Source organism: Urocitellus parryii, chromosome X (genome assembly GCF_045843805.1).
Source record: "Urocitellus parryii isolate mUroPar1 chromosome X, mUroPar1.hap1, whole genome shotgun sequence".
Classification (NCBI taxonomy): domain Eukaryota; kingdom Metazoa; phylum Chordata; class Mammalia; order Rodentia; family Sciuridae; genus Urocitellus; species Urocitellus parryii.
In genome coordinates, this window is record NC_135547.1 from 121,188,374 (window position 1) to 121,214,411 (window position 26,038).

The 26,038-nt window shown below is 39.7% G+C and overlaps 1 protein-coding gene across 1 annotated transcript in view; it reads left to right on the forward strand.

The window, feature by feature from the left end:
- Positions 1 to 278: 278 nt before the first annotated feature.
- LOC113188421 (collectrin) overlaps positions 279 to 26,038 on the forward strand; it is a 35,075-nt gene continuing 9,315 nt past the window's right edge. Inside the window, exons 1-5 of the mRNA XM_026396723.2 lie at positions 279 to 336; positions 637 to 695; positions 4,361 to 4,446; positions 17,073 to 17,186; positions 22,929 to 23,123. Of these exons, the coding sequence (XP_026252508.1) occupies positions 279 to 336; positions 637 to 695; positions 4,361 to 4,446; positions 17,073 to 17,186; positions 22,929 to 23,123 (512 nt within the window). The remainder of the gene's footprint in view (positions 337 to 636; positions 696 to 4,360; positions 4,447 to 17,072; positions 17,187 to 22,928; positions 23,124 to 26,038) is intronic.

Sequence of the window (26,038 nt, forward strand, 5' to 3'; positions counted from 1 at the left end):
GGGGTGGGGTGTCAGCAGAGGAAACATTCTTCTGAGGTAGAGTTTGGGAAAAACAACTAATCTGTTTTTCAAACAGATTTTTGTAAATAACTGACAGGAGATGGGCCACTTCTATTGCAGTATTAACCCAAGTGTATGGGTGTTAATTATTAAACCTTTTAGATGGTGGCTCACTGATTTCTCTGATATTCTAATCCGGTCACAGAATGGCTAAGGCAGCTTTAAGTGGAGGGTGGATTTTTTTTCTCAGTTTGCCTTGTGTTTTCCACTCCAGAAGAATGTTGTGGCTCCTCTTTTTTCTAGTGACTGTTATTCATGCTGAACTCTGTCAACCAGGTATGTAGCCTTGAAACTTAACAATAGCTTACCAAGTCATTGACTGAAAGAAATCTTTATTTTTCTAAATCTGCAGGCATATTGTGGCTTTTAAGTTTAGCCTGTGACTGTTTTATGAGTTTGAAAGAAAATGTAAACCACCTAAGGTCCTTGCCATCCAACTTTCAGGGGTGTTTAGGGACAGTTTCCTTGTAGTTCTGTTTTCTGTTGCTTTTAGTTCATTAAATATTAGGATTAATTGGGCTATGTTTGGGCAGATTTTATTATCATATACTGCTGTTTCTTTTTCTTTTCTGGCAGATGCAGAAAACGCCTTTAAAGTGAGACTTAGTATCAGAAGAGCTCTTGGTGATAAAGCAGTAAGTGGAACACCTGCATGTTCATTTTGAATTTTGTTACCTAAGAACTGTGCTTGCTTTCTCTGATGATGGGCCTCTGTCTACATAGTAATGATAATATATCATTTCTAAAGACTTGGAAGTCTGATCTTTTCTAAATGTAAAGGTAGAGTATCCTAAAATAGAAATTGTTTACAATAGGCTTGCCTGAGGTTCTTTATCTGTAGTGTATGCAGGAAGACATTGAAGTTTTGTATGGCACCAATTTAGAGAACTTGAACCTCTCAATCCAGCATTGTGGAGCAAAGGAGACTGAGGGTCTGGGTTGGATCTGCCCCTCACTGTTGTAGTCCTTGGAATCTGGGCAGCTTGTTTTCTAGTCATGGAAAAGAAGGAATGCTACTAAATACAGAAAGCCTTTCATAGCACAAGAATTCAAATTCTAATGTAAAGTTTAAATTCTTTAGAACCACCAAAGTGACACTATGTCATATACTTTTGAAACCAAAGCTTAGAAATACTCATAGGGCCTCTGTGGATATAGAAACAGTAAAGAGACTTGAATTAATAAGTCAGTTATTATCAAATTTCAGTGTCAGCTTCCCAGAGTGATGTGCAAATTACTCCCCCCACAGGTGTCATTAAGAGGCCTCCAACTAGAAACCCCCCCCAAAAAAATGTGCTAAAAGAATTTTCAGGAATTCTATTACAGGACAGTCCACCAACATATCATTGTATTATTTACTTTGTGAATTATAATTGCAAATAACACCCAGAATTGACTGCGAACTTAATTTACTTTTTAGCAGGGAGCCTTCTAAGCACTTGACTGCTATCAGCTCATATAGCCCTTAACAACAACCTTTTAAGGAAAGTGGTATAGGTACTCTTATTTTCATTGGATGGGTAAGAAAACTGAGATGCAAGGAAATGAAGTGACCCTTTCAGGACCTTAAGCCACCAAGTGATAGAGTTCAGATCTGTATCCAGGCAGACTGACAGCAGAATCCACTCTATACCCTTTCCCCTAACCCAGTGTATAGGATTTCTCATCCTAAGATCCTTAGAGTGGGTGCCATGCTGGGTGGTGGAGATGCATTGACCCTAAAATCAGACTTGTCCCTGCCCTATGGGGATTTTGGTAGTGGGAGAATCAGTCATCCATTAAAGATGTAGTAAAGAAAAGCAAATGTGCAATCTTGACAATATTACTAGCTTTGGCCTCATCAGGATCCTTAGTATCTGGCCCTTCTATAAGGTCCATGAGTTGAAGTGAACCATGGATAAAAGAAGGAATGACACAGGGAACAGCATATGTGAAGGAGCTTGCTAAGAATGAGGGATGGAAGGAAGGCTAAGGTGTCTGGAAGTGGGGCAGTAAAAAGCAAAGGGGCATGTCATCACGTTTCTAGTTTCAGAAAGGGACTGGGCCCAGGAGTATGCAGGCTGCTGCATGAAAGAGTTTTGCTTGAACATGAAAGAAGTGCTTGAGAGCCTCAAATGCTGTTGGGAAGCTAAGCAACATGAACGCTGACACACGCTTGTTGTGTTAAGCAATGTGGAGGTCAGTGGTCACTTTAGAGAGAGCCTCTTTTGTGGATTGACAGCCAGAAGGCAGATATTAGAGGGAGTGTAGTAGGTGGAATGAAATATAAATGGGTGGTGAACATGTGTAAACAGAAGTATGGACTTTTGACTATGAAGAGTAGGAGAGAGATGGTGCATGAATGAAAGGAAGAGTGAGTGAAGTGATTTATTTGTACTGTTGTCTCAAAGGGAAAAGTTTGAGCAGTGGACAGGCTGCAGGTAGATTTGAATACACAGAAGAGGGAGGAAAACTGATATTGTTTATATGATCAGAAGGGCCAGGAAAGCCATTCCTAAAAGAGGTAGGGGGAATAGCCATTGATAGGAGAGGCACCGCATGTCTGGCCCTTCAAGAGAGAAGATGGACAGGGTGTGCTTCTATGGACGAAGTTTTGTATCTTGGTGTCAAGAGGATGAGGGAGTTCAAGTTGATGACTTGAGATGTATCTGTAAATTATAAAGCAACAGTGTCTAGTGAAAGTGAGGTGTGAAGGAAAGCATAATAAGTCAGCAGACCTATAGGAGGTTAAAATAGTCCTGTGAGCCATCAGAGAGAGAGAGAGAGGAAACCTAAGGGATTCCCAGGCAATTTGGGGGTAGGTCATTATGAATTTAGAGTTAAGCCAATAGTCCCTGTTTTGTGATTTTCTCCAATTATGTTGTATTACTCACCTAAAATTTGGGGTTGGCCTGGGTTTGAGGGTCCTGAGATGTATGCAGAAAGCAAGGTGAGCTGGGACATTAGGGCCTTGGCATAAATGTTATTGAAGTGAGGAACCAAGGAATCTGAACTGATGGATGAATAAATACATCTCATATGCTCCATGTGGTCTTGGAGTCACATGTGGTATGTAAAGATGTTTTCAGTTTCACACACTTTTTGAGCACCTGTTATGCATCAAGTAGTATGTGCAACAGGTACTTAAGCTGCTGTGAACATTTTTGTATATATCTTTTCCACAAGCTTTCTTTTTGCAAGACTGTTTAGCCAGGAGTAGAACTTTGGGTTAGAAATTATTCCTGTGTTTAAATTGGCACCTCTTTTCTTATCCTCTCTTAAGTTGTCCATTTTCTTCTTATGTGGTACATGTGCTTGATTCCTTTTCTATGTAGAGACTCAGTGAAACATTTTGAATGCCTTTGTGGAAATATGTAACCTCCAGTGCACTCGCTTTCAATCCTTCCACCCTTACTCAAGATCAACTGGTGAGGGTTGCAGGATATCCACCTTGATGTGGATCTGGTCAATCCTGTACTCTTCCACGTAGTTTGGGGCTTTGCTCTGTGACCCCAACGGGACTCCTACTGAGGCAAATCATATTCTTGTTTTTAAGGGGAACCAATGAAAGGACTGGAGATCAAGTCAGATCATCTCCTAGATCTGAAAAGCAATTTAAATTCATGCCCTGGCAAGGTCTGATTAGCATCTTTCATTGTTATTTGCTATACTGGATTATCATTCTCCTATAGTTGAACAGACTTATTCCCCATCTCCCCAATCTGAAAACAGTGCATCCCTGTTTGAATAGTATTTGTGTGCTGTCTATAACTGGACTAGTTTCTTCTTTATGTCTTGATCTTATTAGATTGGACTATAGTTATTCTGAGTAAAACTAATTTTGGAACCAAATACATTATTAAAAGCTAGGGGCTATGCTATGAACCATTTGACTATTTTTAAACTCTTATAGTATATGGCCAGGATGATTTGTCCAAATGCCTTATTGACTGACTGGCTACTAATATGGCAATTTTTAAGAAAGAGCACAACAGGAAACACATCAAACTTGGAATTATGGAATGTCCCAAAAGCCCTACTCCAGATGCTATGGTACATGATTTATCATGTTCTCCAGTTTTTTGTGTACAAAGTAGATGGGGTGGGAGTGTGGAGACTATGAGAATGAGTGTAGCATCTAATGGAGTGTTTTCTAAAAATATTTTTTAGTTATAAACACATACTATCTTATTATTATGTGGTGCTGAGGATCAAACCCAGTGCCTTACACAGGCGAAGCAAGTGCTTTACCACTGAGCTACAGTCTCAGCCCCATAATGGACCATTTTTAACCCCATACCTCTCTTTCCTTCTCTTTCAGTATGTCTGGGATACAAATGAAGAATATCTCTTCAGAGCGATGGTGGCTTTCTCCATGAGAAAAGTTCCCAATAGAGAAACAACGGAGTAAGCAAACAGTACAAAATCTTAACTGATTATTTGCAATAGTATGTAAGACAGTGGATTATTTTAATCCTTGATCTTGAACATAAATTTGTAGCCAGTTGGAAAAGTCCTCCATTTTTATTAAACATTAAAAGATCTTTGTAATGTAGCTTAGCTTACATCTTATATCATGTTTCAATGGTGCTCTTCATTCAGCAGGCAATATAAAGATAACTAACTTCCAAAATTGCAGTTATATTTCTTAAGCTTCTGTGTTTCTATTGTATACATATAACTTTTCTTGAAGAAGGGTGGACAGATGGATCAATAGGCAGGTAGTAAGGAACTCTATTCTCACCTTGAAAAATAACAGAAATATGTATAGGTTCTTCCCCTAACTGGTATCTGTCATAGCAACTTGGAAGTTTTCTTTAAAAGCACATAGTACAACTTTGAATAGTTTCACATTTTTTTCTGTTACACTGGAGGAATCTTCTCTTCATGGTGTTTCCTTCCTTCACTATTTGTGATGAGAGTAACACTCCTGGTTTCTCTCTACTCCCTCTCTGGTGCCTCCCTTTGAGAGGTGAAATGTCTTATCTGATTGTTAAGCTGGATGGAGAACCTGGGTGTGGGTTCCTTTCTCTTTGGAAGCTAGCTTGTCCAGCCAGCCCCCCACCAGTCATTCTTAGTGTCACTTGCTAGCTGAGGACAGAACCAGTCTCCACTGATATTGGGAGACATACACACCTGTAAGGATATACTTGTTGACAGCCGAGGAGTACTTAGATTGGTAGGTGTCTCATATGGAGTGTTAAATATCTTCCAAATTCCTTCAGTGCATGGTAAGACCAGCCTCAGCTCAGCTCTGTCTGAGACAGTATGGGTATGGAAGGCTTTTTAATGTTTTCATTAATGCATTATAGTTATATATAATATTGGATTTAATTTGATGTAATAATCCCATGTGTATATATTTTTTCATATATAATTTGAGTGACAAGTGGCAAAATATCTTCATGCTATTTTATATGGAGTTGAGGATCAAACCCAGTGCCTCACACATGCTAGGTGAGCGCGCTATCCCTCTGAGCCACCACCCCAGCCCTCATGTATAATTTTAGTGTATATTTTTAACCAAAATATTCCACATGAGTCAAAACATTGCAAGGAGATATAATAAATTCTGTTCTTATTTCACAGAAAAAGTATTTACTGTTATGGTATAAAACTGCAGCATTCTTTTCACAACTATATAAAACTTTTTCAGTAAAAACAAGGTGATTATATTATAAGAAATTGAAAAGGAAACAAAGCCACTGGTTATCTGGTAGTGCTAACCCGTATGGTGTCTGTGTGTTCTCTATTACTCCTTCTTGTTTGCAGGTTTTATACATTGCTGTGTTCATGGCACTATTACTTCCTCTAAGTACCTTCAAATTACCTGATGCATGGCTATGCAAAATGTTCCCTTTCGTGGTAAAAATCAACTAAATATGTGACATTTCGGATTAGTATTGAAGAATTCATCTTTGGAATGTTTTCCTTCAGAAGCTGAGACATTGTAGGAGTCTAAGAATATGTGATCAGTTTGCACGAAATGTGTTTTGCTTGGACTTTTACACCTAGGGTATCTATACTCTTGTGTTGCCAGTTGTAAATATCAAAAAGTACAGAACTAGAACAGGGATCAGTAAAAGTTTTTCTCTGAAGGCTTAGGTAGTGTGAGTCCTGGTAGTACTGCTGTCAGAGAAGTGAGTGATGAGCAGGATGTGTTTGAGATGTAATCCATGTGCTGGACTGTATTCTACATGCCCTGCCACAAAGAAAGCTGCATTCTGAATGCCCAGGCTTCTCCTGTGGAAAGGGGGGTACATAGTGCATGATAGAGTTGAAACTCACTCTTCTGCCTCTCTGATTATCCATAAATATTGGAAAAGACGGTGAAGATGCTGTTCAGTACAGAAAATAAAACACATTTGACGAACTGAAGGTAGAGATTCAAGTAACTCAGAGAATGCTGAATCCTCTCTCGTTTTCATCCACCTCTGACCCCCTCCTTACTATGGTAACTCTCATTAGGTTTAATTACCATCAGTGATACAGAGCTCATTCTCTCCTGAGGAAGCCAGTTCATATGTCGAGATCTAGAATTGGTATATACTTAAGACATGAGTATATGGTGAGCTCAGAAAGAGAATGTGACTTCTGAAGAGAGGTCCTGGCTGCATCCATGCAGAACTTGCTGGAGAGCCGATCTTGTCAGGGCACCGGGAGCAGGTGGATGGTAGAACGCAATCCTGGGATTCCCTAAGAGGATCAGAGGGCCAGCAGGTGTGGGCCTGCAGAGAGGGCTGTGAGAGTGCCACTCCCTTCCCCAGGGAACTTAGGGCAGAATGGGTTCCTGTGCAGACACCAATGCAGCCAGTCAGGGTGTGGACAGTTGGGTCCATGAGGATTAGATGGTGCCCATTGCACACCAGAGGTCATGTGTTTGGGGTGAGGTCTCTTCTCTTTTGCCTGCCACCTCCAGCCAGGTAGAGAACTGATAGAATCAGAGGGTGGAGGTGTCTGTGAGAGGGGAGATGGCATATTATCTCCTGGTTGGCTGCTCCCCAATCAAAGACATTCTCAGGACTCTGTCCAGTTGCTACCAGAATAGCAGCAACTAGGGTTCTAGAGATAGGATGGCATCCCAAGTCCCTGGGTGTGCAGTGGGACAGAAAAGACCACTAGCCTCTCAGCTGGAGAAGTCCAGAGTTATAGGGCTGGCATGATCCATCTGGAGATGGGGTGAGAGAGGGCAGCTCTCTCAACAGTCAGTACCTAAATACATTCCTGTGCCTAGGAGGAAGCTTCCAAGAAGAATTGGATGGAGTCACTGCCTGTTGAGCAGAACATCAACTGCAGGGCAAGGCAAGATGGTGGAGTGAGGACACAGGTGCACCACTGGAGGCCAAGTCATGGTTGGGAGGGGGGACTGGAAGAAGTCAGAGTGCAGCATCATTTTCTGGGACACCATCAGTGCAGAAGATCTCAGAGGGCTCCCCAAAGACCCCATAGGAGCCCTCTGAATAGAGAGCTTGTGGATGCCTACCACGACCAAGGACCACCAACAGCAAGAGGGAGCCAGAGAGGGCCCTGGGCAGTGAGAATGCACTTTGCCTTTCTTTGCTTGTCTTGTCTGATCCCATCCCTCTTGCCCCCACTTCTAAATGAGCCAGGATGTAGCTGGGAGTGGGGAGTGAGTGTAGGGCAGAAGCAGAGCCCAGAGGGTGAAGGACTGGGCCCACACTCAGTGCCCCTGGTTGGGCCAGACCTGCTGGAAGGAGAGCACCTGCAGGTTCCAGTTTTAATTAGGAGCTGGAAGTCACAGGAAGGCTACACCATCTGCTGCAGATGCCATCTGGTGAGAAAGAAAGCACTGACAGAGGGGCCAAAGGCAGTGGTGTCAGAAACATCTATTTCTTCGTTCATTGCCATCTAGGAAGTCAGATGTGTGGAATTGAGTAACCTACACTGAAGTCCTGCTGTGTGCTGGGCATGAGCGTAATTCCTGTTCTGCCCCAGCCTGTGCCCATGAACCTGGCTGTGGTAGAGATAGGAAGATAGATTAAATATGAAAGAAACAAGGGTTTGGGGTTGTGGCTCAGCTGTAGAGCACTCAACTAGCACATGCGAGGCCCTTGGTTCCATCCTTAGCACCACATAAAAAAAAAAATAAATAAAATAAAGGTATTGTATCCAACTGCAACTAAAAAAAAAAAAAGAAAGAAAGGAACCAATCAATTCCTTCAACCATTATTATTTACAGTTCTTAACAAATGCGTTTCTTGATATTTGCTGGGATTTCTTAGAAAACCAGAATGGAAGATGGATGAAAAAATGAATTTAAGAGTAATGTCTATGTTTCATTAGATAAGGTTGAGTTTTCCTTGGGAGTTAGATTGATGATGGCAACCAGTTTTTTTTTTTTTCCACCATTTATGACATGATTTAGGCCAGATTTACTAAAGCAGTTTCACAGGAATTTTTTAATGTTCTAAGGAGTTTCCAAGAAAACTATGGTCTACATTTAAAGTTTTTAGTCTATTTCCCAGGTAAACAGGGAAATTTATTTCTCTAGTTTATGCAAAATTTGACATTTAGGGAATTTATCACTTTTAGCAATAGAGGTAGAAGCGTAACTCAGGCATGGCTTTCTCTCTCTGAGTTAAATGGTTTAGGGTATGTAATGGATTTCTTCCTCTGCTTAATTATTCAAGGATAAGTCTTGTGATCTGAAAAGGAACAACATGCTCTTGTATCCACTCTAAGGTAAGGGGATTAACGGTCTTGTGCTTGTAAAACAGCAGCCCAGCTCCCATTTAGTCCTTCTGATTTCCAGAAACAAGAACCTGATTCTTACCACCCCTTGGATACCGTTGGCCTTGTCTGGCCCCATTGATGAGAAATGGCAGCAGAGCCAATTCTTAAAGAATTGCTTCAGACCAGGGCTTCTCCCACTTCAGGGGAGGGAGGAAGCATTTTTTTTTTCTTTTTAGGGATTTAGTTAAAGGAACTACTTGTGTATGTTAGTATAATTTATTGGTTTAAAAAAACAACAACAAAAAAAAAACAACCAAAAAACCATCAGTCAGTGCCTAAGGTAGCTCAGTGGTACAGCATTTGCCTTGTACGTGGGAGGCACTGGGTTCAACCCTCACCACCAATAAAAATAAATATATAAAATAAAAGTATAAAAAAATTCATTAAAAAACTGTTGATGAAAATGATTATATTAGTGAACTCAATTCCATCAAACTCCACATTTAAAACCTTGAAAATGTAGGATTTGTATTCAGTGGTGCTAGTGGCATTTCAGTTTATTTAATACATGAAAACATACTTTTCATTTTATGTTTTTGGTGGAGATTGAACCCAGATCTTTGTGAATACTGACTGGATGCTCTCCAACAAAGCCACATCCCTGGTCCCAAAACACACTTTTAAAAGGTGTTTAATTTGGCTGTAGCTCAGTGGTAGAGGACTTGCCTAGCATGCATGAGGCACTAGGTTTGATCCTCAGCACTGCATGAAAATAAATAAAGGCATTCTGTCCATCTACAACTACAAAAAAAAAAGGTGCTTAATTCAAGAAGTATTTGTTGGTTGATTAGTTTTCCTTTCTGTACAAATCTTGAAGGACATTCATTGTACTCACATTTGGAAGAAAGACCACGGAGAAGTCACACAAGATGAACATAATCTATAATGGGAAGGAACTGGTATCATTTTACTCCTTAATAAATTAACTACTGAACTCTCTACCATTGTTCTTCATGTTACTTCCTTTTTAGCACCATTCCTGTCCAACATTTACATTTCCTTTTGGATCACCGCATCTATAGTATATCCAGGATGCTTCTTTTACTGAAGTTTTGTGTTACATTGTGTCTGAATTTTTGAGTCTGGGTAGGGGAGTTTTGCCTTTATTTCCTCCCTTTCTTACTGTAGCCCCTGTTAAACATATTTTTTCACAAGGTTATATATATATATATATATATATATATATATAGTTTGTAGATGGATACAATAACTTTATTTTGTTTATTTATTTTAATTTGGTGCTGAGCCTCAAATTCAGTGTTTCACACATGCTGGGCAAGCACTCTGCCACTGACCAACAACCCCAGCCCTTTCTCAAGGTCTTACAGGGGAAATTTCCAGAAATAATGAGATGTTATCCTTATTTCATCCATCCATTCATTTTATAACCACTGACCAACAACCCCAGCCCTTTCTCAAGGTCTTACAGGGGAAATTTCCAGAAATAATGAGATGTTATCCTTATTTCATCCATCCATTCCTTTTATAACCACTAAGTTCCACATGGCCCACCCTTCAGGAGTAGAGGAGCTTACAGCACAAGATACACTTGGACTTTGTCCTCATGTTCCAGGACCCAGATAAATCTGTTTTGTTTCAGGTCAACAAACTATTTATTTGAGAATCTCCTTTGCTATCTTCTAGCTCATAGAATTTAAAAGTGTTTTCTTTGCTTAAACACTGTGAAGTTCAAAGCAGGGCAGAGATTCTAACCTCCTGACAAAGACTTTTCAGGCCACATGAAATCTAGAAGCCCTTTGACTTCCTCATATCCTGGGTCCATTCTCAGATAAGGCATGGAGTTATGTGCAGATTCTGGCATCTTAGGAGTTACTGGCTTTCACCTTGTTTCTTAATGTTCTGGTGGGCTCAAGACATTGGCCTTGGTATTCAAGGGTATATGCATCTGTCAACTCTTGTACCTGAAACTATGGGAAGGTTCACTCTCTCTATGTTGGCTAATCAGGTTAGCTCTTAGTAAATATGGTGATTGAATGAAGCATGCTTTATTTATGTTGTGCTCCTAAACCAGGGGCCTGTGTAGAGTAGACACAAGAAAACAGTGCCCCACCCACTCATTTCTTCTTCTTTTTCCCTAGTACCCTGGGAGAATGTGTCCATGGTTGATATGGCATTCAATGGCCATAGTAGAAGTAGCTCTGTATGCTGGGTTTCCCCTCTTGGTGGGTCTCAATTTCTTATCCTGGGGGAGCCAAGACATCAGTTTGTTTTGCAAAGTATCATCCCAGCAAGTTGGAAGCCCCAGCTGATAAAGGTGTCTCCATTTTCATACACAACCTTTGCTTTCTGTCTTCAGAGTGGTGCTTTCCCTGGCCCCTTTCCCACAACCTTGCAACTTTAGGAGATAGGCTTATTAATTCCTAGTTCAACTGCTTATGTTTAATCAAAATACAAACATATCCGTTAGACTTTATTTCTGTGGTTGACATTTGTCGATCACTGGGTTAGTTTTCTATTTATTAAGACAAAGAAGAATCATACCTTTGGACAGAACAATTTTATTGGGAGGATACTTAGTATCCTTGTGTTGAAGAAGATTTCAAATGGCTAAAACTATATACTTTGTATTAGTCTGTTTTGTGTTACTATAATGAAATACCCAAGGCAGGCTACTTTTTAAAAGAAAAGCCATTTATTTTGGCTAATATTTCTGAAGGTGTAAGGTCAAGGACCCATGTCTGGTGATAGCCTTCTTGCTGGCAGTGTCCTAAGGGAGATGGAGATTGTTCATTTGTGTGTGTGTGTGTGTGTGTGTGTGTGTTGCCTCTGGTCTCTCTACCTGTCCTTATAGAGGCATCAGTATTCAATGACCGGAGCTCCACCCTGATGATTTATATAATCTTAACCACCTCCCAAATGCCCACCTGTAAATACCATAGTATTGGTTAAGAGTCCATCCTCTTAATATCTTAAGTGGGGATTAAACTTCAGTGTGAGTTTTAGACTGGACAAAACATATTTAAACCATAGCAACCTATTTTCCTAATGTCAATCATGGAGAAGGATAGGTATGCTGTTTCTTAAGATGTTAGGACAGCAGGAAGCATTCTAATAAATATTTCATACATTTGAGTATATAGCAGAGCTAACTTTAAAAAACTAGATCGTTATTAAGGGCATCCTTATTCTGATGGGTGCTAATATCTTACATTTTTATAAAGCTCTTTGTTATTTTCAAAGTATGTATGTTATCTGTTAATGAAGCTTGTAAGAACATTTTATTAAAGCATGGCCTAGTTTTTTTTTCTTATAAACAAATCCATAGTACTCAGGCAACTTTTAAATATCCTCTTTGTTCTTATATTTGTGTTTGTGCATGCATGTGTATGTGTATTTAATTTGGAAACTTTTAGATTTTGCTAAAAGGTCACAAAGATCATATAGACAGTCCCATGTTCTCCATTTGGGGAGATTTTTTTCCTCCACCCACCACTGCTCCCAAGGATATTTGGAAATGTCTGGAGATGATATTTGTTTTCACAATTGAATGTGTATTTGGTGTTTTCTGCTGCTATGTACCATATAAAACTTGAGACAGCCCCAAAAAGGGTTTCTCAAACCCAGCACTATTAACAATGCATCCAGGCCTCATTGTTAATAGTATTAGGGTTGAGAAACCCTGCTCTGGACCTCACTTTGTTTCCCTAATAGTATTTTAAATAACTGTGGTAAAAGAGAAATTAATATTCATTCAATATTATTACTCAACTATGGATAGTTTTAGTATTTCTCCATTTTTCTAGTTAGGTTCTTTTTTTTTATTCCAAAATCTGCTTCTTCTGATTCTGATCCACTCTGTGACAGTTTCTGTTTTCCTTTTCATTATCTTGAAACTTTTGAAGTTGATGTAGAAGTGTTTCTTACTTGGGTATGGTACTGAACCCACCCATTGAGCATATAGACATGGGGTGTGTTAGGGATTATATCTATGGCTGGAGAGTATTTAGAGGGTAGTATTTAGAGGGTGGGGGTGAGAAACGACCAGCATGATGCAAGTCTCTCTCCCTAAAGAGGAGTTTCACAACTAAAATCCTAATAGCACACCCCCACTGGCACACTAAGAGATTAAGCCCTTCTTAGTACTTCATGTATAATGAAATGACTTGTCTCAAATCTAGCAATCGTTAAGTAGTAAATTTCAAGATGGAAGCTTGATTTTTAGAGTTTTAGTCCAGGAACTTTTTGTACCTGACAATTACTATCTCACTTGAAAATTGAGGGTTTAATGTTTTCAGCAACAATTTAAATCTTTTGGAAATCTTTATGACTAAATAGATAAAACATTTTCATTGTGTTTGCTGAGGTACTATAATACTCTATGAGTTGCCACCCAGTGGGAACAATGAATAAATTTAAATAACTTGAATTCATGGTGTGGGATGGTGTAGTAATGGGGACAGAGGAGAGTATTTGGGGTCAGAGGTGCATTGATGGAATTGTCTATATCCTTCTACTGCTGAATTTTCCTTTTTAGCTCTTGTGCTTCCCCTAAGTGAATGCATGTGTTTACTGGTTGGTCTTCTGGTTCTCCTCCCTTAGAAAGCAAGGTGCACAGGAAAAGGGGCTTTGTTTACAGCTGCATTCTCTCTCCAATAGGGAATACCATGAAACTCATGTTTGAATAATATGTAGATGGAAAGATCAACACAGACAAGTATTTTTGATTGTCACAACTGGCAATAGTACTACTGATTTCTAGCGAGTAGAGGCTGAATTTGTTGCTGAACATCCCACAGCGCACAGGTCATCCCCACAACTTAGAATTATCTGGCCTAATTGTGCTGAGCTTGAGAAACTCTGGTCTACTTCTTCCTGTGATCTGTGGAATAATGTTCCCTGGATACCATATACCATATTTACATTATCCATCCCCCTGTTGATGGCTATTTAGTCATTCTGGTTCTTTGCCATGATGAAAAGTGCTGCAGAGAACATTCTCATTAGTGTCTGCAAGAGTTTCTGGTAGCTATACTCTCTACTCTAGAAGACACTTCTAAATGCCACTCCAGAGGGGCAGGAACCAATGGCTCCCATGGCACCCCCTGAGATTCCAATTCCATGAATCTGAACCAGAACTTGGTATCATTTGATTTTTAAATTTTAACCAGTTTGAAAAATTTAAAGTAGTTCATTTTCAAAAACAAGCTTTCATTTCCTGCAAATGTAAGGCTAAATATCAGGAATTATTCGTAGCCCAAGTGTTCTACAGAAAATTGATGAAAATATTTGTTCCATAGCCTAAACCTCCAAAGGTGGAATAATTTTTTGTCCAGCATGCACCACTTTGTTTTGTTCACATATGTATCTCTGATACATATTATAGAATCATACTTTTTCAGAGTATAAGATTGACTATTTCTTGCCAGTAGAGGTCAGTGAAGCTCAATGATTCTCCACCAGTGTGATTTTTATTTATTTACTTCCCTATCCTTAACCCTAGTAATTATTTGGCACTGGAGATGCTGTTGATTGGCACAGTTGTGGGTGTGCTACTGGCACCTACTAGTCAGAGGCTAGGGATGCTGCTGAAACCCTTCAATGCACAGAACAGCCCCAACCACCAAGAATGGTATGGCCCAAATGTCAAAAGTACTTTTGGAGAAACCATGCTGTGGAGTCTTAGAAAGAAAGCATATGACAATTTCTAGTAAAACAAAACTCTTGTTATTACTACTATATAAAATGAAAACAAACACTTAACTAAGCTAACTGAGCATGGGAAGAAGGCCACCTTCCTGGTGAGCCTCCTCCCAGGGAGAAGGCAGGAGAGGGCTGGCAGGGGAAAGTCCAGGGTTGTGATCTGAGTAGTCCCTTTAGAGTTTGGGCTCCTCAGGGTAGAGAGAGGAGGTCTGGGGGTGGCAGACCTGTCAGGCAGAAGCAGTAGGAAGTGAGCTGTTGGCTCAGTGACTCCTGTCTTGTAGAGGGGCCTGTAAGATAAAGGGACTGTGGCTTTGAGTCTCAGAGGAGGGTGGCAGGGCTCTGACTCTTAGGAGCCAAGGAGGTGAGCGGGCTGAGTGTGCTGGGGCTCAGCAGGGCCCTCCTGGTGTGGCCCCTGGGAAGGGGAGGAAGGCCTAGGCTCCTGGGACAGTGGGACATCTGCTCCCAGGCCTGCAGCAGGGGCTGTGAGACCATGTCCTGGGCTGGCCTGGGAGCTGGGGCCGGTGAGGCAGGGGCCAGGGGAGGCCCCAGGAAGGCTGGAGGGCAGGCCAGGGCTCAGTCTCTTCCTCACAGAGGCAGATGTCCTGGAGCGGACGCTTCTCTTCAGCGGCCCAGGCCTGGGCAGGAAGGATGGCTCCACTCCGTTTCTGATGACGGGCCTGAAGGCAGATGGTCTGCGCTGTGGGCTCTGCTGCTTCCTCTTGGGCTCGGGTTCCTCAAACCACAGGGCTCCATCAAACTTCCTTTTCCCTTTGTTGCACTGGCTGAGGTTCTTTAGCACTGTCTCCTTGGCACAGGGGTCCGGGGCCGGCTGGGAAGGTGGGCACCTGTAGAGGCTCCCTGGACCCTCGGGATTCTTGTGGACTTTGAAAGGGCTGTGGGGCCAACCTGGGTCTGGGGCGTGGCGAAGTCTGCGCTTCATGCCTTCGTAGCGGACCTCGGTAAGTTGGGGTGTCAGGAGTAGCCAGAGGGGCAGCCTGTGCGGATTGTACCTCGCAGGCGGGGTGCCCACCGCCCTCCTGCCCCTGGTGTGGTCCCCACTGTGCAGAACCTTGTGGGGGGCTTGGGAGCGATCCTGGGGCTCTGGGTGTCCCGGGGCAGGTTTACAGATGCCAGGGTCCTGGGGGCGGGGGGCAGGCCTGGGCCTCAGAGGTCGGTGCTCCTGGGTGATTCTCCTGGGCCTCAAAGGCCGTGCTGCTAGGGCGGGCTTACGTGTGCCCAGGTACCTGTGCAGGCACCTGCTCAGGTAGAGTCCCATGAGAGCGGTGGAGCAAGATCAGTGTCTTCGAGTAGGGATCGTTTCGCAACGTGTGTGGTCGCAGCCAGACACGAAACAAGTGACAGTTGGGGCAGACAAAGCGCGTGGGGCGCCGTTTGCAGGGATCTGGCACCTGCCAGGCTCCTGCCCCTCGGACACGAGGACAGCATGAGGCAGAGTGGCACGTGGGGCGCCCCATGCTATCTGGAGCGCAAGGAAAGCTCAAGCCTCTCTCCTCCCCATTGGTGCTCTCAGACACAGCCCTGGGCAGAGGGGCCTCCCACTTGCATCTTCTTTTCTACCTGCCAGGGAGAAAATGAAGGAATTTCTCCAGATAGCTACTTACAGAAGAGTACTCTCTTTCAACAGTGTAAAAATGACTATAATAAAATGAAATTCTCTTTTAAAAGAATAACAAATAACTATTTTTTTCCAGTTAATGTGATTGCTTTATGTTTGATTTGTATGCAGTGTATATGAATGCCATTTTTTCTTACTTTGCTCTTAATAGTGAAAGCCATCCAGAATTTATGATTTAGCACTGTTGATTTTATATGGACTCTCTTATAGTTTTGAGGTTCATGCATCCTCATATAGATAGTCTTTTCTCTAAACACCAATGTCATTTCTCTCTTTTCAATTATGGGTAATTCATGTGTATAGAATAGAGTGAGTCACATTGCCATTTTGTAGTTGAAAAGCATGTAACTACAAATCACGTAGTCAAAGGCTGCTGGTGAATTGATTATAACACTTAAGTTTGGAGGTCTGTTCAAGGCTATACAAAAGCAACTGTTCATGAGAACTGTTTCCTCAAAAGTACATGAGGAAGGCACCTCTTGGGTCCCAATGCTCTGGTGGTGGTGGTGGGGTATGGACAGAAGTTGAGGCAGACAGTGCAAGTAGTGAATCAAGAATAAAAAATTGATTCTGATTGAATCTGAGAGGAGGAAGGTAAAATGGACAGGGGGCCAATAAACTTGATGAAGACATGCCAGAGGCTTCTGTGGTTTAGACAGGGACCCAGTATTGAGGAAGCAGAGAAGCTTTCAGCTGCTAGATGATAGAGAACAATATCCTTAATGTTCTCCACTGCCTAATTCCTTTTTAATTTTTGTGGCAGATTCCTTCTTAAGAAATGATTCCTGAGTATATGATTTTAAAGCAATGAGAATTTCCTATATAATTTTTTCTTATTAAGTCATTCCTTCAAATGGTAGAAAATAACTTTGCAAATGTAACTAAGGTGACTCATAAAATGGTAATTGCATCAGAAGAAACAGTGTAATGCCATTTGGGATGATATTCTTACGATGTATTTTTTTCTTTCCATTGTCTGCAGAATTTCCCATGTCCTACTTTGCAATGTAACCCAAAGGGTGTCATTCTGGTTTGTGGTTACAGACCCTTCAAAAAATCATACTCTTCCTGCTGTTGAAGTACAGTCGGCCATCAGGTAACTACCCCTAAATATGCTTGCTTTTGGTTAGTTGACTTGCTGATTTCATAGATGTGGAAGAGTTCTCATTCTGCCCCACATTTGATTTATTGATTATGTTGTCAAAGATTTCATTTTTCTTAATTTTTATTAGAGATTAGAGGTAGATCATTGGCTCTCATCCAGGAGCAATTTTGTCTCTGAAGAGACCTTTGACAATGTGTGGACACATTTTTCTTGTCGCAACTCGAAGTGGGAGGTGTGCCACCAACATCAAGTAGGCAGAAGCTAGGGATGTTGCCAAACATCTTATGATGCACAGTGAGGCACCCCACACAAAGAGTTATTTGACTTCAAAGTCAATCATGCTATAGTTAAGAAACCCAGGTTTAACCATTAGCTAAGAATGCGTGCTATTGTCTTTATATATATTGTAGATGAGCACACAGTATCTTTATTTTTATGTGGTGCTGAGGATGAAACCCAGTGCCTCACACCTGCAAGGCAAGTGCTTTACCACTGAGCTACAGCCCCAGCCCGCTATTGTCCCCTTTTGGCAAGAACCCTTTTGTGGCCCTATTCTTTAATGGTACAGGCTGTCAGGAGCCAGAATGCCTAGGTTTTTAATTTTTGGCATTGCCTGTTGATAACTATTGGAATACAGACAAGTTACTCACCCTCTTTTGGCCTTCCTCTCATCATCTGTAAAATGTAATTATGGTACCCCTCTCTCAGAGCTACTGAGGTTAAATAGGTTAAATGATTTAATACATGTAAGGAGTTTTTTTAAAAAAATTTTTAGTTGTATAATGCACACAATACCCTTATTTTACTTACTTATATTTATGTGGTGCTGAGGATCGAACTCAGCACCTCACACGTGCTAGGTGAGTGCTCTACCGCTAAGCCACAACCCCAGCCCACATGTAAGGAGTTTAAGCAACAAATCATACCATTGAATTTTATTTTAAAACCTAGAAAAATATCATCATTTCTTGAGTCTCTGAAGACTTATCTTTTTCAGTCTTTACCTTTAAAATATAATTTAACAATAAAGATCATGACTCATGGGCTGGGGTTGTGGCTCAGTGGTAGAGTGCTCACCTAGCATGTGCGAGACCCTGGATTCAATCCTCAGCACCCCATAAAAATAAATAAATAAAATAAAGATATTGTATCCAACTAAAAAATGAATATTAAAAAAAGATCATGACTCATACAAATTAAAAATGAATACTATCAAAGGTTTTGTTATCTCCTTAATTAATGAGGGAACTAGTAAGATGTTGAAAGTATTTCACTTTTTTATTTTTTGGTATCAGGAATTCAACTTAACCACTGAGCTGTATCTCAGCCTTTTTATTTTTTATTTTGAGATAGGATTTCGCTAAGTTGCTTGGGGCCTTGCTAAGTTGCTGAGGCTGGCTTTGAAATTGAGATCCTCCTGCCTTACCCTCCTGAGCTGCTGGGATAACAGGTGTGCATCAGTGTGCCTAGCTCATTGAAACTATTTCAAAGGGGACTTTAAGGAACCACACATATATAGGAATTAAGAATGATGAAATACATTTACAAATAGATGCATCCATCATTCTATCAGGCAGTTATGGATCATGTTCTACCAGACACAGTTTATTTGATTTTCTATGGACAAAAATAATTTGCATTATGTTAGTTTTCTAGAACTTATAGTTTTGCAAAATATCTCAAAGACAATATGATGTAGAAATTGCCCAAAAAGATAATACTAAGAAGGAAATTTGGTTAAAAAAAAGATTGAGTGCTTGGGGTAAAGGTAGGGGAAGATGATAAATGTTCTCAACTAAATGTCTGTTTCAAAGGTCTTAGCAGGAGAAGCTATTTAGGAGATAGGGATAGTCAATAGAATGATAATTTATGTTAGGAATGAGTAACCTTTTTTGCCCATTTCAAGGGGGCAATTTTTCCTAAGAGTTGCACCCCTTTCCTCCTTGGAATCATAGCAAACATTCAAAAGTGAAACTTAATTTTTTACTTTCAAGGAGTAAAGGAATGTAATTTGGTTTTATTTCAATTAATTCACACTTTGTGTGTGTCAGAACATCAAATGCTGCATGTGATTGATGTTGGGCAAATGTATGTTCAAAAAATAAGTTGAGGAATTAAATTATTTCCACAGAAAGAAAGAACAAAACAAAGTAACCATCCCCACAAAAGTTTTACAAATTGCTGAAATGCATAGTATTCTCTTTACCAAGGAGAAATTTCTAGTGAAAGAACTCATTTACTGTCTATAAAATATTAACAATTAAAATAATGAGTATTTAATCAAATGCTAAAGATTTTTATGAATAAATGTCTATTTTTCTTGCTGAAGCAAAAGCACTGAGGATCTATAGCAACAGGAAATGTTTGAATCTGTTCTAATAAGGGTCTTTGAACTAAATTATTTTTGCCACTAAGAATACAATTAAGGGATGGGGTTGTGGCTCAGTGATAGAGCGCTTGCCTAGCATGTGTGAGGCAATGGGTTCGATTCCCAGCACCACACATAAATAAAGATATTGTGTCCACCAAAAACTAAAAAGTGAATATTAAAAAAGAATACAATTAAAACCCACCCCTTAGGGAGTAATAACTAGCAATATCAAATTTCATGGTAAAAGAGATTTTGTTCAAGTCTTGTGATCTGGGAGGGCTTCAGGGAAAATGACAGCACTGTAGTTAAACTAGGCTTCAGTTGATGTGAGGAGGAAGATTGTTTGGGGTAAAGGTAGGGAAAGATGATAAATGTTCTCAACTAAATGTCTGTTTCAAAGGCCTTAGCAAGAGAAGCTATTTAGGATGTAGGGATGGCCAATAAAATGAGAATTTATGTTAGGAATGAGTAGGGTATGCCAGACTGGAATAAAAATAAAAGAAATAGTGCTAAGAAGGAAGAATAGAGTGGGGGAGGGGAAAGGAGATGATACCTAGAGAGTAGGAATTTCAGGGCCGAAGAATCTATGTGGCTGGGCAAAATAGTTCCACCTCATATTTACATAACATTTTCTGGTCCATAAATCATGTCTTATGCATCTGTGGCATTTAATTTTAATGCCAATAATTTTTTAACACAGGCTCATTTTCCTTGTTTTAGAAATGAAGAAACTGGGGATCAAAGAGATTTATTGATTTGCCAAAGCTTTTTAGTGTTTTGGTCAGCTTTTTCATTGCTCTGACAAAAAGGCCTGACAAGAACAATTTTAGAGGAGAAAAAGTTTATTTGGAGGCTCGAGGTTTCAGAGGTCTCAGCCCATAGATAGCTGGCTCCATTCCTCGGGGCTGGAGGTGAGGTGGGACATCACAGGGGAAGAGTATGGCAGAGGGAAGCAGCTCACATGATGATCAGGAAGCAGAGAGAGAGAGACTCCACTTGCCAGATATAAAATATATACTCCAAAGGCACGTCCCCAGTGCCCACCTTCTCCAGCACACCCTACCTGCCTTCAGTTACCACTTGGTTAATCCCTATCAGGGGATTAATTCACTGATTGGGTGAATTAATCAATCAACTGATCAGCTCTCATGATCCAATCATTTCACCTATGGATATTCTTGCATAGTCTCACACATGAGCTTTCGGGGGATACCTAATATCTAACCCATAACACTATGCTAGAAAGTTTAAAAAGAGTGAAGACTTGACCTAGGCATATTCTTCCATACCTACAGTGGTTTTAAATCTATACTCTTTATACCTGTAGAATGATGCAAGGAAAGGGGCAGCTATTCTAAGATGTATGCTGTTGCTCTTTTGTGAGGATCTGGCCAAATTCAACTCTGGTCCTAGTTGAAAGATATTCATGGTGACTGATGCCAAATGGGAACTCCTATAGTGGAGGAGATTTAATCTGTGTATGAGCCAGAACTTTTATTCAGCCTGAGAGGTGATAGAATACATTTCCAGCCTGGAGTGCAGCAAAGGGTTGACCAACCGGGTAGGTAGAATCAGTGTGCAGAAAAACTTTTCATTATTCTCTGAGTTATATGTTAGTAGTGGGGTTCATTATTTTGTGGAAAGGATTGTGGTCCCAAATTATCAATATTTAATTATGAAAAGGAAACCATTTCTTGGTTTGATAAAAACATTTAAATTATCCCTTGCTATAGATTACCTGATTGCCTCAATATAGGGTGTGTGTGTGTGTGTGTGTATGTGTGTGTGTGTGTGTGTGTGTGTGTGTGTTGCTGGGGATTGCACCTAGGGCTTCACACATACTACTAAGTGGTATTCAGCCACTGATCAACACCCCAGATCTCATTATAGATTTTTTTTCTTCTTAATTTGCTAAAGAAGGCTTTCTCTGATGGGCTAGTGCTGGTCTGTGGCATTTCTCAAGTCATTACTTACTATCAGGCTCTAGACCTAGGCTGTCCAGTATTGGAACTGCCAGCCAGGTATACCTATCAAACACTTGAACTATAGCTAGTCCAAAATGAGATGCTTGCTAAGTGTAAAATACCAAATTTCTAAGGCAGTATAGAACAAAATATAAAACAATTCAATATAATCAATATTTTTGAAATTATATTTTCTTGGATATGTTAGACAAAAATACATTATTAAAATGAAATGTACCTGTTTCTTTTTACTTTTTTGGTGAAGCTACTAGGAAACTTTAAGTCACATAAGGTTCATATTATTTTTCTATTTTCCAGGCTGCTCTAAAGGTAGATGAAGTCTATTTGTATAGTGTGAATTCAGTAAAGACCATAACATATCTCCAAGGAATTGTTTCACCTAGTTTGTAATTCCAATTAGAAATTCACTTATTTGTTTTCATTTAAATAAGTCTTTGCTACCAACGCCTTTCTAACTATTGTTACCACCAAAAATACAGGGAAATAAAGGGAAAAGTAACACATTTACCTTGAGATTTTTCTAGGTTTTTGGTTTCCTGAACCACTATTGCCTTTAGTCATATGGAACCACTTGCAGTTTACTGAAGTACTTTACCATGATTCTATTACTGTGCTTACTGCATACTTTGGTCTAAAGAATTCCTGCTTGTCCCTCAAAGCACAGCTCATTTACTATAACATACTTGGTCCTCTCCTGTGCTCCCACTGTGCCCATATTTGCCTCTTTCACAGAACATTTAGCACTGCACTATTGGTGTGGATATACTAATTTGCTACCCTTCAAGAGTGTAAGCTCCTGAACATTTTTATTTCATATTGTATCTGTAGCACCTAACACAGTTATCTAATACTTAGTAAGTTTTTGGCAAATGTTTGTTGAGTTGATGGAAAGAAATCAAGTTGATGAATCTGAAGACACTCTTGGTTCATGTTTTTTCTGTTCCTGGTTTTCTTTTCTTCCCATTCTTCTCACTCACCTTTTACATACAGTTTTACCTCATGGGATTGTTGGTATTTATGTAAGCACCTTAAGTAGAGTTCTGTTATTGTAATCTAGAAGCTATTTCTCAGGAAATAAAACATGGTGGGCAGATTGATTTAAAGCTCAGGACTTTTAGTTACTTCTAGGAGATTCACAATAATGCAGGTCAGCAGTGTAATAGATGGGCATCTCTGGCAACCAGCACTACAAATTACTAAATGAAATCTCAACACAATTGTCCTTAGCAAAATTTCTAGTCAACCTGAAGTCTCCTGCTAGGAGAATTCTTTGTTTATAGAGATATTTATAATCGTAGAGAGACAGTACTATACTTTGTTTCTAGTGCTTTTTATTGTCTTATTTTTTGCTTGTTTTTGATTATGATTGAATTTTAGAATGAATAGGAACCGGATCAACAATGTCTTCTTTTTGAATGACCAGACTCTGGAATTTTTAAAAATTTCTTCTACTATTGCACCACCCATGGACCCACCTGTTCCCATCTGGATTATTATTTTTGGTGTGGTATTTTGTATCGTCATAGTTGCAATTACGCTACTGGTTTTATCAGGGATCCGGCAACGAAGAAGGTAAGCTATTTAATGGGAATGAGTTAAGAAGTATTTACTTATTTTCTCATGACTTAGAAAAATAAGATTTTCCTCTGGCTGAAGGTAATACCTTAAAGTTGAAAAAATGGTGATTTTTAAAATATCACTTATTCTTTCATCTTTTTGGTTAAGAGTTCAGTGTCCTTTGCTTAATGAAGCTCCTTCCATTACTTACTTTCTTTCTATTCTATACCATATGAGTATTTCTTATCTGTGTTGTGATTTTCTAAGCTGGATACATGGAATGAAGCAGAGTTCAAGTAGATGAAGTTAATCTTTGGTAGTCATCCACATCCAGATACCAATAGTTCCACAATTCTTTGAACGTCTCCCTACCATGGCTTGCCTCTTCTGGGCCCAGGGCCTCCAGGCTACCCTCTATGATATATAGAACTATGTTTCTCATGGTCTTTGAATCAACTCCCTATGTCAGAATCACCCAGAACACTTGTTTGAAATGTAGGTTCCTTGGCCCTATCTCAGACTCACTAAATTAGAATTTCTGAAAGGGATTCATTTCAATGAATATATATAAGTTTTTCTAATTAGTTTTGTTTGAGAGCTTTCAATTTAACAACCTATATACAGGGTCCTACTTCTTGAGTTCATTCTGGATTCTGGGGCACTCACAAACCTTGATGTCTAAATTACTGATATTGTTTCAAGAGGGAATTTCATTCCAGCAGGAGAGGTACTGAGGCAGTAGGAAGGAAAGTAGGCAGGATTTCCCAGCATGATGAAAGGAGAAAATGATTTTGTAAGTACCTCTAATCCAGGGGGAAAGATGGGAGATTCCTCGATTCTTCACTGAACACTTTAATGCTTCTAAACCTTCCTTTCTGATACTAAGGAAGAGGAATTCTAGTAAGTGGGGATCACAGGAACGTGACTTTCAAAAGGAGACATGAGGGATGTGTTTGGACAAATGTTTCGTCCAGATGCTTCTCCAAATGTTTACTACGTTCCATATGTTTTATCCTGGCTACTAACAGAGAGTAGGCATTTTCAATCTTACATATTATAATTTTTCACAAACAATAAGTTAAATGTTATGGAATAAATGTGGCATATGTCTATACCTCAAATTAAATGCAAATATTAGAATCAAGTTGCACTTGCTTGCTTTTCTTAATGATTTTGACATGATATGTAATGCAAAAAGGCTTGTTACAAGGTATTTATTTGGTTTTTGTTTTTAGAATACTAAGTAACATTTCAAAACATTTTTTTGAAATGTTACTTAGTAACATTTCAAATAATGTTTCAAATAATGTTTGAAAACTATGTTTAACATTTTTAAATTTTGCATTAATTATGAAATGCTATGGTTGGAAACCTAAGTGAATTTGCTTCATCTCCTTGGTTCCCAATTTTCTCACTAGCACCTCCTATAAGGTAGGAGTTAGAAGAATGGATTTTGGAGTTAGACTGCTTAGATTTAAAGTATTTATCTCTCAGATTCTGCCCTTGTATATAACCCATTAGCTATACAATACCAGGAAACACAAACAATGAGTCAGGGAAACTGAATTTGGGAGAATGTGGTTTGTGTTGCTAGAGCCAATCTGTTAAATTTATCTTTACTCTCTGTCCATAGATAACTTTTGTAGAGCAACAGCAAAGTGTACTGGAAATAATTAACTTGATAGGATAAAAGAATTAATACAGCAGAGTGCTTAGAGTGGTATCTGATACACAGTGGGTACTCAATAAATGTTAGCTATTACTATTATTTTATCATCTTGTCATTTTCTGGTCTTTCAGCTAGTTTGTGATGGGATCAGTTATCTTCTTCTGAGCAGATTCTACAGTAATATGATAATTGGGTATGTAGCATTATAATTTGTTGCCTGGGAGAAGTGAGGCTGTTGTTCCAATCTTACCTTCATAAATTCATTTCATGTTCAAACTAGGAAAACAGATGGACAATCTCTTGTGTAAACCTGGAGAGCATCAATAATTAGCGACTATAGTCAGGGAAATTATGACAACCTCCTGGAGATAAATTGTTTGTTGTGTTTTAGGTTTGACACAATCTGTGGTAGGTTTCCCTGAGTAAAATATTGCTTAAGAGATGAGGAGAGGGTACAATTTGAAGTGGAGATAGCCCTGATAGTTGTAATTAAAAACCCATTGTAGGGCTGGGGATGTGACTCAGTGGTTAAGTCACCCTGGGATCAATCCTTGGTACCAAAAAAAATTTTTTTTCTTTAATCATGGAACCCAGTGCCAAATGCATGCCAGGCAAGCACGCTACCACTTGAGCCACATCCCCAGCCCCAAGCCCTTAGTCTTTGAGGAAGACATCTAAAGAAATGTTTAACAGGGCTGGAGATGTGGCTCAGCGGTAGCGCGCTCGCCTGGCATGCGTGCGGACCGGGTTCGATCCTCAGCACCACATACCAACAAAGATGTGTCCACCGAGAACTAAAAAATAAATATTAAAAATTAAAAAAAAAAGAAATGTTTAACAATCCAATCTATACATTAGAAAATAATGAACATAGTTTGTATAGTCCAAATCTTAAACTTAGAAGACCTGGAGGGACCACAGGGTTATCTAAGTCACTGTTCTTCTTCTATGGAGAAGTGTACCAGAGTCATCTAAGATGTATGCATATTTAAACTTATCATTGAGGAAATGTCTCAAGCAAAGCTATAACAATTCTGTTGGTTTCATCAGTAACAGTATTATATTGATTATTCAGAACAACTGGGTAGAAAGTTTGGACTGCAGTCCAAACCAGGTAAACTCAAATACCATCTGTGTCGTTTACATGTATGATCTTGATCAAGTTGCCTAATTTTTGTAAGTCTCGGTTTTTTCATCTGTAATATGGATATAATATCTCACAGGGCTTTCATGAGGATTGAACTATATAAATGTGTATAAA